Raw genomic sequence first — 14,854 nt, forward strand, 5'->3', positions numbered from 1 at the left:
ATTCACAAACACAATCGTGAAACATTCATACTTGGCCTTCACCACCATTAGCCTGCCCTTTACCACCTCCTGAAAATCATAAGACTCCGGTAGAAAGTCTTTCGAAAAAAGGAGCCCCACTCCACCACTGGCTCTAGTTAAATGACTCAAAATCACTTCTCCCTCCCAATTCCTATTCCAGTCTGTCGCATTTAAACAATCACTGTGTGTTTCTTGGACCATTAATACATTTATGTGCTTCAATTTCATTAACTCATACACACTGACCCTCTTCCTCATATCTCTGGCTCCATTCAGGTTTAACGTAGAAACTCTGAAGTTACTCATCACCAAAGATACAAGGATAAATAAAGATAGAAAACACAAAACCTTAGATGCCATCATACTCCTCGTCATTGTTAAATTCCTGCTTAAGTTTTGCAACTATCTTTCTCAGTCTATAGACTTCTTTGTCCGTATAATCACCCTTTCCTTTATTGCTCAACTGTGATCTCACATACAACAAAAACAACTTCTTGTCTGGAAAGAAATCCTCTATTTTCACATTTTTCATATTCTTTGTGACCCTGAGAAAGTGTTTAACATTTTGCACCCCGTAACCTTTCTTCTGCTGTTTAACAGAGGCTCTATAGGTTGAACTTGCCAGACTATCTTCAGTCCAGCCTTCCTCTTCGCCTTCATCCTCTTCTTCCATATCACTATCAGAGTCTACCCGATTCTGTCCTGAGCTTCCCAACTCCATCTTGCCTATAGCATCATTCCCAATTTGAGAGCTAGCTACCTTAGGATCATTTGCAGTTGTTCTCCCTTCTTGAGTCTCCCCTAAGCTCTCCTGCACTACACCTGTGTTATTTTCTTGATTATCCTGTGAATCTATCACTGTTTGACTTTGAGCGTGGACAATTTGCTCTACGTCTTCTTCTTCTGTAGTCGGCTTTTCCTGCACTGCAGCTGCTTTCTGACCAGGTGTCACATATAAGTTATAGTCAAAATCATCCACCCGCACATTAAACACTAAATTTAGGTCTTCATCCTTTTTATTTAGGATCATAAGAACCTGGCACCTGTGTGAGACAACGTGCTTTAACAGCGGCGATTTGCAACCCGATGACAGTTTTCTGATCGGAGAAATTACTTTTCCGTGCCGAGACAACTCTCTCACCAGTAATTCATCACTGATGAATGGAGGAATATTTGCAATCGTGACTTTTTTTGCTGGGGCGCTAAGAGGAGAAACCGACAAAAAAATGTCATTCACGACAATACCCTTCTCAATCACTTTATTTGCCTTCTCCACACTGTCAACAAAAATCACCACTGCGCCGTTCATCCGAGCAGCAGATTTAATGCTGCTATGACCCACAATTTCACCAACCGCCAGACCACACTCCTCTACAGAGCAAGGACAAGTAGGTATGATCGTAAAACCATGTTGTCTCGAAAGGTTAGTGAGGTCCATTTTTGCGATACGCACGCCAACCGGCAAAAAGCCGGTTTTATGCACGCAGCAAAACCAGTAACGCTTACTTCAGCACCACGCACAATATAAAAATCTAAACTATAATATCAGAAAAAGGACATAACAGACAGAAAAGTAAAGTTGGAAACAAGTCCCCAATCGCTCAGTCAGACTCACCACACACTCCACCACCAAACTCCCAGCATGCAATGCAGAAAGAAAGAAAGAAAGAAGGAAAGAAAGAAAGAAGAAAGATTATTTTTGTGTGTGTTGTTTCTTTGGGTCTCTGATGATGACCATTTGCAGCTCATAATTTATCCACATTTGATAAAAAGGATACGTCTAAGAATAAGCCTCCTTTGAATCATTTACAGGGCTGGAGTGATGGGTGTGTGGATCACTGACAGACTGATGAAGCTGCTGAGTTAATGCAGGTGGATATCGATAAAGTGAACATGCTTGCGTGCATGGAAGCTTAGTGAGTTTTATGCCTCTCATAGTGGGTGATGGAGTGTACCCAAGCACAAAAGGTTGAGGACAGCTTAACAGGCTATTAATATCCTCCTTCAAAGCTTGAAGTCTGTTAACACCAGCATCTAAAATCCAAAGCTTTATCATAAAATTTTGTGAATATTTCTCATTTATTTAAAAAATGTTGGTCTTCATAGTGATAACCTTATCATATAAGTAAATCTGTATCATTAAATTTTCAAGCTGAACACTGTCTATGAAAAAAGAACACCACTGCACTAAAACCTTTTGCAAATGGTGTCAAATAAATCCTGGTAATTTGCAATTCAATCTTTTTTTTTTTTTATCAGGGAGTGAACCATGATTGTCTCTATACAGTGAACATTGTACAAATTTGGTATAATTATAAGATATCACTATTTTTACTCTCACATTTACATGCTATGCTATGAATAGAGCTATGTTCAGTTGCATGTACAATGACAGCAGAAAATGTCTTGATACCACAAGTCAAAGGAGAATAACCAAACTGCTTTGAGTCGTTAGCAAAGCAACAGAAAACTAATAACCATCTGCTACAATTCAGGTATGCAGAAGAATGCACAACATGCTAACCCTGGAACAGAAGCAGAAGACCACACCAGATCCTATTCCTGTCAGAAAAGTGTTGGAGTGTTTACTTACGGAGAACAAGAACTCCGTGGCGTAGTGACTGAGCACGGTTGGACTCCACAGTGCAATTCAGCATGGTGGGATTTGCGCCAATCATGCAGACACGGTTGTCTTGCTCAGCCTCACGAAACATCCGCAACAGCTGATTTGCAATGACCCCATTCAGAACAGATATGGCCACCATCGGTATGACAAAGGACAGGAATGCATTTACCTGTTCAAAAAGAGAGAAGGCTGTAAACACTGGAGATTAGTGCTGACAGAAAAACTATATATCTGGTGCACTAAGATAAAATGTATATATGTTATTTAAAAAGCAAACAGAGGCTGATGATTGGCCCTTCCACCTTAATAGGTTGCAGATTAAAGATGGCTCCCGTGTTTCTTCTGTTTGCATCTTGCTGAATGTGTAAGTATACCTTCGGCCCATCTACATATATGTATACACGTATACACACACACATACACACACACACACACACACACACACACACATACACACACACACACACACACACACATATATATATATATATATATATATATATATATATATATATATATATATAGATCTATAGTAGCTTGCAAAAGTATTCGGCACCCTTGAACTTTTCCACATTTTGTCACATTACAGCCACAAACATGAATCAATTTTATTGGAATTCCACGTGAAAGACCGATACAAAGTGGTGTACACGTGAGAAGTGGAACGAATCTATCTATCTATCTATCTATCTAGATACACACACATATATATGTATATATATACACACATATATATACATATATGTATATATGCATATATCTATATATATATATATATATATATCTCTATATCTATATCTATCTATCTATCTATCTATCTATCTATCTATATATATATATATATATATATATATATATATATATATATGTATATATATGTATATAGGTTTTAGGGCTTGAAAATTCAAACACAAGAAAGTCTACAGTTTCACATTTTTGATACAGCACAATACCCTGAAAGGTGCCACTGTATATAGCAATAATAATAACAATAAAATTAATATATTTTAAGAATAATAATGTAATAATATTTGTTATACTTTATGATGGTGGGTTGGCAGTATTTATCGACTTCTGTCAATCATATGTGCATCATTAATAAATGAAAGGGAATCGTACCAGGGGCTAAAAATGACACAATGGTTTGTAAACTAGTGTCAGGATTTGTGAGAGCTAAATGCTATACAAAGGGCTTGTGAGTGTGAATGCGCTGCCACAAACAAGCAACATGCAACTCTAATAAAAACAGACACATGGAATATGCAAATTGCTGCACAGGCTTGAGGGCTTTAAAGGCAAAATGTTTTTCTGCCACTGGACAAAAATCCATGATAACCTTTCGGCATGTTGTAATTGAAGCGATCTGAGGGAGAACGGAACTCTTATTCCTCCTGGGCTCTGTTTTTCAGGCTTTAGACAGGAGGTCATTCTCAGTTTTTTCTTTCTTTTTTTTGAGAGCACACCAGTTAATAGCATAAAAACCATATTAGAAGTAAATTCTGCTGGTTAGATGGATTCCATGGATTTAGAATGGACCACGATGAGGTATCTTTCATAGAATAGAATAGCTCTTTATTATCATTGTTACAAAAACAATGAAAGGCAGTTTGGCATCTCTCCATGTGTGGAGTTACACAACAACACAGACAAATTTACATTTACACAAGAAAGATATGTAAAATTTATATATACACCTGAATACATACGGATACACCCATGCATACATACATGCACATACATACATACATATATATATAAAAAAAAAAAAACACCCAGCACGCCCCTGCGGGCGGTTTATCCTTCAAGCTCGGGTCCTCTACCAGAGGCCTGGGAGCTTGAGGGTCCTGCGCAGTATCTTAGCTGTTCCCAGGACTGCGCTCTTCTGGACAGAGATCTCCGATGTTGTTCCCGGGATCTGCTGGAGCCACTCGCCTAGCTTGGGAGTCACCGCACCTAGTGCTCCGATTACCACGGGGACCACCGTTACCTTCACCCTCCACATCCTCTCGAGCTCTTCTCTGAGCCCTTGGTATTTCTCCAGCTTCTCGTGTTCCTTCTTCCTGATATTGCTGTCATTCGGAACCGCTACATCGATCACTACAGCCGTCTTCTTCTGTTTGTCTACCACCACTATGTCCGGTTGGTTAGCCACCACCATTTTGTCCGTCTGCATCTGGAAGTCCCACAGGATCTTAGCTCGGTCATTCTCCATCACCCTTGGGGGCATCTCCCATTTTGACCTCGGGACTTCCAGGTTATACTGGGCACATATGTTCCTGTACACTATGCCGGCCACTTGGTTATGGCGTTCCATGTATGCCTTCCCTGCTAGCATCTTGCACCCTGCTGTTATGTGCTGGATTGTCTCTGGGGCATCTTTACACAGCCTGCACCTGGGGTCTTGCCTGGTGTGGTAGACCCCAGCCTCTATGGATCTTGTACTCAGAGCTTGTTCTTGTGCTGCCATGATTAGTGCCTCTGTGCTGTCTTTCAGTCCAGCTTTGTCCAGCCACTGGTAGGATTTCTGGATATCAGCCACCTCCTCTATCTGCCGGTGGTACATACCGTGCAGGGGCCTGTCCTTCCATGATGGTTCCTCGCCTTCCTCCTCTTTCTTGGGTTTCTGCTGCCTGAGGTATTCACTGAGCACGCTGTCAGTTGGGGCCGTCTTCGTGATGTATTCGTGGATGTTTCTTGTCTCATCCTGGACTGTGGTGCTGACACTCACCAGTCCCCGGCCCCCTTCCTTCCGCTTAGCGTACAGCCTCAGGGTGCTGGACTTGGGGTGAAACCCTCCATGCATGGTAAGGAGCTTTCTTGTCTTTATGTCAGTGGCTTCTATCTCCTCCCTTGGCCAGCCTATTACCCCAGCAGGGTACCTGATCACGGGCAGGGCGTAGGTGTTGATGGCCCGGATCTTGTTCTTACCGTTCAGCTGACTCCTCAGGACTTGCCTGACCCGCTGCAGGTACTTGGTGGTTGCAGCTTTCCTAGCGGCCTCTTCATGGTTCCCATTCGCTTGCGGGATCCCCAGGTACTTGTAACTGTCCTCTATGTCTGCAATGTTGCCTTCTGGTAGTTCAATCTCCTCAGTTCTGACTACCTTCCCTCTCTTTGTTACCATCCGACTACACTTCTCCAGTCCGAATGACATTCCAATGTCATTGCTGTATATCCTGGTAGTGTGTATCAGTGAATCGATGTCTTGTTCACTCTTGGCATACAGCTTGATGTCATCCATGTACAGGAGGTGGCTGACAACCGCTCCGTTTCGTAGTCGGTATCCGTAGCCAGTCTTGTTAATGATCTCACTGAGGGGGTTCAGGCCTATGCAGAACAGCAGTGGGGACAGAGCATCTCCTTGGTAGATCCCGCACTTGATGGTGACTTGTGCTATGGGCTTGGAGTTGGCCTCTAGTGTTGTGCGCCACATCCCCATTGAGTTCCTGATGAAGGCTCTTAGGGTCCTGTTGATCTTGTACAATTCTAGGCATTCCAGTATCCAGCTGTGGGGCATTGAGTCATAGGCCTTCTTGTAATCAATCCAGGCTGTGCACAGGTTGGTCAGTCTGGTCTTGCAGTCTCGGCTGACTGTTCTGTCTACCAGTAGCTGGTGTTTTGCGCCTCTGGTATTCTTGCCAATCCCTTTCTGTGCCCCGCTCATGTATTGACCCATGTGCCCGTTCATCTTAGCCGATATGATGCCTGACAGGAGCTTCCATGTAGTACTGAGGCAGGTTATTGGTCGGTAGTTGGATGGGACCGGTCCCTTCTTGGGGTCCTTGGGGATCAGGACCGTCCGACCTTCAGTTAGCCATTCCGGGTGTCTCTCGTTAACTAGCAGCTGGTTCATTTGTGCTGCCAGACGCTCGTGGAGTGCAGTCAGCTTCTTCAGCCAGTAGGCGTGAACCATGTCGGGCCCTGGTGCTGTCCAACTCTTCATGCTGGAGACCCTTTCTTGGATATCTGCCACTGTGATGGTTACTGGACCCTGTTCAGGGAGGTTGCTGTGGTCTGCCCTCAGATCCACTAGCCACTGAGCATTGCCGTTATGGGTTGCGTCCTTCTCCCATATGCCCTTCCAGTATTGCTCCGTCTCCAGCCTTGGTGGTGCTGTTCTGTTATTGTTCCCTTGCCACTGAGAGTACACCTTTGCTGGTTCTGTGGAGAACAGCTGGTTTATTCTCCTGCCTTCTATCTCTCTGGTGTACCTCCTCAAGCGGCTTGCCAAGGCTGTGAGTCTTTGCTTGGCAGTTTCCAAGGCCTCAGGTATGGACAGCTTGCTGTATTTCTTATGCACCTTCTTTGTCGCGCCTTTCTGCAACTCCGTTAGTTGGCTAACCTCCCTCCGTGCTACTTTGATCTTGCCCTCTAGCCTCCTTCTCCATGGAGGGTACTGCCCCTTGTGGCTGTTCAACTTGTAGCCAAGCATCTCACTGATCACTGCTGCCGTAGTGTAGATCAGCTTGTTAGTGTCGGTAACCGTGGTTGTAGGTATCGTCCGTAGTGCTGCATTGACATCATCTAGCAGACCTTCTGAGGGTACTTCACGTAATCTTGGTAACCGGCTACGGGGGATCCAGGTTTCAAGCTTGGCCATGATCCTATCTTTCAGGTCAGTTCCTCTCGCACTCAACGATCCTTCTCCTATCGCACTTGGGGCTATGTACCCAATCTCGGGTGGGGGTGATGATGATATCTCCCCCCTGACCTGGCGTCCTGACTCCTCCTTGCCGTAGCATTTATGTTGTACCTCGTCAATCTCTAGCTGTGAGAGCAGTCCCTTCTTTCGAATGTTGGAACACTGAGCTACTAGTTGTTTCGCCGTCATTGTGGATGTTGGGTATCGAAGAATCCATAGGTCCCTCATCCTATTCATGTAACCCCTTCCGCCAGGGTTACTTGCGTAGTAGCATTCCAACAACGCCCTGTTTTCGTCTCTTGCCCACCGATGCCTTCTTGTTCCAGTAGCCCACTTGTCGTCAGGGTGCCCTGGTTCCTCAACACCTGACGCGGACCTTGTTGATCCGGGCGACGTCCGAGCCGGCATGCCTTCATATTTATCTGTCTCGCTCATGTCTGCGGTAGGCTCACTTAGCATAGGGGGTCTAGCCTTAGGACCCTTACTGGATACAGACGCCCCAGGCAGGAATCGAACTTGCGATCTTCTGCTCCAAAGGCGTGTAGTTTAACCACTACGCTATCCAGCTGCATATATGTATATATATATGTATATATATATGTATGTATATATATATGTATATATATACATACATATATGCATACATACATACTTACACACACATATTTCCACATACATGCCATCTGAGGAGCAGCTGCATTGTGATCAGTGATACTGCACACTGAGTGTGTGTGTGGGGGGTCATATTGCACATTGAGTGGGTGGGTGGGGGTTGGGGGGTGAGGGTTGAGGGTGTTGCAACTATAATAAATAGTGTTATAATAAATACAGTTTAAAGAGGTAGGAATGCATTTAATGCATGTTGGTTGCATTAAAGTATACATAGAAATATGGTTGATAAATAAGGTGTAATGTCCATGAGTGTTGGCAGTGCAGTTATCCTCCAATCAGGGTGGAGGTAGGGCATGTTTGACAGCCTGTGGGTAAAAACTTCTATTGAGTCTGTTTGTCTTCGTCCTGATGGACCTGTAGCGTTTACCAGAGGGAAGGGGGGAAAACGTGAGTGTCCAGGGTGCGAGGGGTCTTTGATGATGATGCTGGCTTTCTGCTGAAGTCTGCCAGTACAAATGTCTCTGAGGGGGTTAGTGAGGTGCCAATTGCCCACTCTGCTGTCCTCACCACCTGCTGCAGTTTCCTCTTGTCCTCCGCGGTGCAGCAGTTGAACCACAGTGTGCAGCAGTAGGTCTGAAGGCTCTCGATGGTGGAGCGGTAGAGGTTTACTAGCAGTCTTTGGGGTAATTGGGCCTGACACAGTTTCCTGAGAAAGTACAGCCTTTGTTGTGCTTTCCCTACCAGGTGGGAAATGTTTGTGGACCAGTAAGGTCGGCCGAGATGTGGACTCCAGGGAACTTAAAGCTTTCTACCCTTTCTACCTCCTCCCCATCAATGTAGAGGGTAGAGTGCTCAGATCGCTTTGTTCTCTATAGTATATTATACATATATTACACCTGTGTCACATCACTTGTAGTTATTTATTTATTCATTAATATTTCAGTTTTCTTGCTCTATACCACTTCAACATGTGAAATGGTGGAGCCAGTCCTTAGCTTTGGTAGACTACATTTGAAGATGAACAGGTGCTATGAAAAAAAGCTTGGATTAGATATTTGAGACGCATTATTCATATTGTGACACAGAGTGGGCCCTATATACCCTGATGGCTGACAACTGAAGTGAAGTTGCTGGAAATTTTGCACAAATCAAGCCGAACAGGCTTTCTTTAAAACAAACTTTTATCAGATTCATTTTCAACTGGCCTTAAGCAGATTTCAGTGGTGTGATTTCATTACAGATAAAAACCCTCACTTCACAGATGAGAAAATCTTTAGGGGTGAGGAGAAAGATTCAGAATGACAGAAAGCTGATCATTTCTATCACATTAAGTTATGTATTTTCTGCTGCAAGCACTAGTATATGCAAAATGGACTGAACTGGAAACTACAATACAGATTATATGTGAATCACTGGATAAGACTGAGTGCAATACATCCCTGTGGCCTGACAAAATGACAAAAGGATTATAATGCCTGTGTGTTTTACAGTCTAGCACAAAGACAGTTTTGGCCTCAGTGACTTTCTACCTTGACAACTGTTTATTGCTTTTTGAAACTCATCTACTGGAGTTAGCTGAGTTACTCAGTGAGTCAGCTGTAGCCAGCAGGTAACTGCTATTCTTCATCCAGTAACTGGAGTTACTGAACTTGGTCTTTTGACTGTGTTGTGCTTTTTTGTGGGTTTTGGAACATTTTTATTGCACTAGCAAAGTACATGACCCACTGTTGTGCCACACAGAAATTCAGTGCTTGAGCTAGAGTTAATAACGTTATATTATAGTATTAGTATGTTACCTTGAGGCCTTGAGGCGACTGTTGTTGTGATTTGGCACTATATAAATAAAACTGAATTGAATTGAATTACCTACTGCTTTGTTACTAGCAGGTATGTGTAGGGCATACTTTGGTCTTCACTTACGGTGTTACCCTAGACTATTTGTACATAAATTAAATTCAGTAACCTTGCAGTGTCTCTTAGAATGTTTTTTTTTTACTTGTTTTTATTATTGATTCTATTTTGTTGATGACTGAATTCTTTCTTCTCTCTTTCAATTTTCATCTTTCTTTCATGATAACATTTGTAAATTCTTTGTTTTTGCTCATTCTTTGTTAATTCTTTTAGTGCACATTATCTTGTAATTATAGACCAGGTCTCTCCTTACAAAACCACTTATCACTATTTTGTTTCTAGCTCACTCTGACGCTCCCGTCAAAAAGCATTATGGACGACCACTGGTTTGATTGTCCATAGAGAATATTTTAAAGAATTTTTCCATTCTCATAATGAGGCAGTGAAAGAAGCCAGATCTTCTTATTTCACTAATCTCATAAATTGTAACAGGAAAAACCCAAGGGTATTATTTGAGCCTATTAACAGCATTGTTTTGTCCCCACCTGAGCAGACTGTCATACTCTGTGATGATGGCTGTAATACATTCCTTAATCAGTTTGTTAATAAGGAGATGGACTTGAGATCTAAAAGTTCCTCCCCTTATGAAGAGGGCCCTCAGCATCCTGAGTCAATTACCTTATTAGCTCCAATTGCACTAAATGACTTGGCTACAATAATGGGTAAAATGAAGCCTTCATCTTTCTCATTAGAGAACAATTTGGAAGTCTTATGGTACAAGCATTTGGCCTTCATTGCTAACCATTATTAACAGCTCATTGAGACGAGGCTGTGTTCTTTTCGTACTGTACGCATGCTGAGGTAACTCCTATACTTAAAATAAAATCTTCATGCCATCTTTTTTGGTAATTATTGGTCTTTAAATTAAATTGCCATTTATCAGCAAATTATTAGAAAAAGTTGTAGAAAGATCCTTATTATGTTGATTACAGATCTCTGAATTTATTTCTGCTGCAGAGGCAAACTGCACAGAAAGAGTCTGTTTGGCGATATCTGTTAAGCTGTTTGCAAAAAATGCATCTACTTGTTTATGACACCTGCGTCAAATTTGACACATTCACCATTGGAAAGGGATGTAAAAAAGGTTTTGGTGGTCCATGGGATGTTTTCAATACTGATCAAATATCTTTTTGCCATTAGCTGGAATAAACCGCAGCACATGTTTTAATCTGTTGATTTAAGGTTTAAATACGGATTTGCTGAAAGTGTGTGTTTTCTTTTTGCATTGTTTTTCATAGACCATGATAATTAAATGTCTGACATTTTCAAGTTTAAAAAAACTAAATAAATAACTCAATAAATGAAATCTGTTTCTTGCTTGTTGATCCCAACAATTTTACATTTTAGGAAGTTAATTTTGGACTTGGTTTTTACATGCTGCATCACAGTAGACATGAGGTCCCAAATTAAATGATATTACATGACCTCCTCCTTAGCAGTTGCCAGACACTTATCATGACTGCTGCAGACAATAGTACAAATACTTCCACAGTGTAACAGGGTCTGCCATCAGGCTTGTGGTTACAATAGGACCAGCTGAGTGCCACAGAGTTGGCAATAGACAGAAACAAAAAAAAATGTATCAGATATTTTTGTTAATTTTTTAACAAAACAGGGAAAATTGTTTATTGCTACTAAACACACACTATATGCTAGTCTTGTGTTTGACAACAGAACTGAAACAAAGAGATGAAAAATTGAAATACATTCTGATTCAAAGGTATTTCAGTATCTTTTGTGATTTGCCATTCAATTAAACTTTAATTGATGTATGTTTTCACTCTCACTTGAACTTTTTCTGTCTTATTTGAACATTTTGATGAAGTCAGTGAAAATATATATTGCCATCTCAATGCAAACACATATTTCTATGGAAATATCTCGGATTATTCCTCTAAAGCAACCACTGTGTTGACTGGTGGAAAAGCAATAAGATTGGAAGCCTATTAATAGAGGTAATGTGAGAGATAGCGAAGAAACAAAGTATCTAAAAAGAATGCTGAAAACACAAGGTATTAAAAGCACGTTCAGAGAAAAATTAGAGAGATGGAGCACAACAAAAGTGAGTGGGTGAGATTTGGTGCTGTTGAAAACCTTTTTGCAACAAATGCGATGTTGTGCATCTTTTATTTATTTAATTTGGCAAATGCACGAAGCAGTAGTTTGTAGTTCTTGTTTGCTGTTACCGAGGAATGATGAAAACATCAACAGTTCCACTGAGAAATAATTTAAAATCCTCATTAAAATTACATTTTAGTGCCAACTTTGATTTTTGGCCAAATAATTTTCATCCAACTGTGCTACCTTTGCTGTATACAAAATGGAGAATAAAGTGAGCATTAAAAAATAATGAGAGAAAATAATGAAAGGGTAAAAAAGAAGAAAGGGAGAGGAGGTGCTGTTTGACATCTTGCTGTAGCTGCTGTGGAGCTGCCTGTATGGTGAAAATGTGCGCTGATGTCTGACTTGTTAATTTGTGTGGATATTCGCTTAATCAATGTATGTGTAACAGCTTTGGCATCACTTCTTCCCAAAGGCATTCACTCTCCATCCACCACATACTCGCACAGAGGCACACAGCGATGCAGTGCTGTTGTTTTTCAAAGGGATAATCATGAATGAAAAATGTTAATGGTTTTAATGAACAGGCTGGCTGACTTCTGAGGTTCCCCCTGCCTCCTAGACAAGAATGAGTGATTAAAGCTGATAAGGAGAACAGCAGAAGCGGTGCAGCAAATCAAACCCTTAGCTTTAGAGTGAGACCAAACTCCAGCATTAGTGCGAAATTCTGGAAAGCCAAAAAATGTGGGCGAGCTAATGTGGATAATTGGGAGTAAAGTGCAAGAAAACTGAAATATTAGGCATTTAATTGTGGTGAAACCTTGTTCTGACATTTGACGCATGCAGAAGAAATATCAAACCTATCTGTCTACATAGATAGACTTTTTTTTCAATTGTATTTCTTTCTCTTGACTATGCTTTTGTCTTCCTGTTTCAGTGCTGTTCACCGCGCCAAACCTAGTCTTACAAGATGAACTTTTACACATGTTCCATTTTGGTGTACATGAAATAAAATAAAATCTATGACAAGGAGGGGCAGGTTGTAATCCAAGTCAAACTGTGGAAGTCACTATAGTCATGCTTCACTAAATTATAAAGAGGACCAATCAGCATCTGCCGAAAGCATACACATATAAATAAGTTTTGCATAAATTTCTAAAAAAGATTACAAAAGCGGGCTCAAAGAATGAAGGCTAAAGAGAGGCAAATGAAACTCTGTAAATCAGTTCCACATTTGGAACCTTGTGGTCAAATTTGGATAAGTGGTTCTGCTTTCTGTTAGATGACATAACTCTGTCTCGATTGTCATGAGTAGCTCTCTTTATGGCCATGGAATGATTATTTTAGTGTCAAATGCTACATTAGGAGCAGATGTCCATGCTCCTATATTTCTTCAGGGTTTCTTTAGCAAATTGTCATTATATCTTCTATTGCCTTTACAAATTATTCCGTTCATGATATTTAATTTATTTCCTGGTGTTCATCGCGCTTCCTTCTCTTTAACCCAGTAACGCCAAGTATATCATATTTGATGAGCTTTTGTGATTTTTTTATATCCTGAAAAACCTGAATAAATTATACAATAAATATTTAAGCAATTAACTGCACAAAAATGTTGGATGTAGCAAAAATGAACTGTTTGATTTCTTCTTCTTTTTTTGACTTGTCAGAGGGTTCAATAAAAACTCCAGTTTAAAAAAAAAAACAGAACTGAAATTTGTGGCAATTATTTCATGTTTACGGTTAAAAAATAGGTTTTTGTCTTGAATCAGTTTTACACATACCAAGAAAATAACCATTTGTTTACAGTTTTGTATTTCTGCAATTTCATCGTCCCAGAAACCCATCTCAAACACTAGCTAAGGCTCCTTGCTTACCAGAGAATTCACATCACAAAAACCAGTCTGCAACACCAGTGGTGAACATGTTCAGGTTTCTGCATTCACCTGCTATCCAGCTCACGTAACAGTCAATCCTAGTGCATATGTCTATATGTGGTGGGTCAACAAAGCAGGAGCTGCATTTAATTTGTTGGACTATGGCTGGTGGTTAAGGCTCATAAGATGCTCAATGCAGTGCTTCACTCACAGGTCTGGCTTCATGTCTGGACTATGGTTTTCCTTTCCAGTCAAGGTAGTGACCTCCTACTGAACCATTTCACAAAGCTTTTTTCAAAACATGGATTTTTACTATAGTAAATTGTAGCAAAAACTCAGTCAGCTGAGGCTCAATCAAGACTATAAGAAGTTCTCTCCTTAAATAGTCAGTATTTTCAAGACATCTTGCTGTTACTCAAAGGGACAAAGTGAAGTGTCAAAATACATCAGATCTGGCATTTTTTCCTTCTGCTTGATAAGTGAGCTGGTCTGCTTCCTCCAATAGCTTTCAGCAGTTTTCTCTGTTCATTAGCCACCTTATGTGACAATAAATTACATCCATGGTACAGATTATTTTGGCTTTGAGGTTTTAAGTTTCAAAAGTGTCAGTGTTCAAAAAGTTTAATGATGCAAAACTTCTTTTTCTCTTACAAATTCATCCCTATGAACAAATCCATTCCAATTAAGATATTGCTGTGAATTTTAAATGCTGGTGCGACTGAGCACACAGAATAATGTGTTATCACCAGAGCAGCAGATATACTGTAGTGAGCTCAGCTCAGATTTAAATGTGTGGGTGTAAACCCATAGTGTCTGCAAATGGAAACGTGATCTGACTGCTGAACGAGTGTGAAGGGGTTCCAGCTCGCAACAAACAAGAGGACTAATGCTTTTTTAATTCACATGTAGAGCAGCCAATGTTGTATGCCCCACAGAGAAAAATTTCACCTGGAATACCCATTAATATTCCATTAAAGCAGGAAATTGAAAATCAAAGGAACCTCTGCTAGATTTCTCATAAGAACTGCAAAGTGAGCCAGAAATTGAAACAATGGAAGCACCAGCTATTATTCTCATTTTTTTTGTCTCTCGACGCCATCACCT

At 40.9% G+C, this 14,854-nt stretch overlaps 1 protein-coding gene across 7 annotated transcripts in view; it reads right to left on the reverse strand.

Moving 5' to 3' along the window:
* Positions 1-14,854, reverse strand: part of ntsr1 (neurotensin receptor 1 (high affinity)) — a 126,059-nt gene that overhangs the window by 86,827 nt on the left and 24,378 nt on the right. For all 7 annotated transcript variants that reach the window (XM_025901858.1, XM_019350157.2, XM_025901856.1 and 4 more), the window contains exon 2: positions 2,615-2,816. In XM_025901858.1, the coding sequence (XP_025757643.1) occupies positions 2,615-2,816 (202 nt within the window). The remainder of the gene's footprint in view (positions 1-2,614; positions 2,817-14,854) is intronic.

The sequence above is a fragment of the Oreochromis niloticus genome, linkage group LG20 (genome assembly GCF_001858045.2).
Source record: "Oreochromis niloticus isolate F11D_XX linkage group LG20, O_niloticus_UMD_NMBU, whole genome shotgun sequence".
Classification (NCBI taxonomy): Eukaryota; Metazoa; Chordata; class Actinopteri; order Cichliformes; family Cichlidae; genus Oreochromis; species Oreochromis niloticus.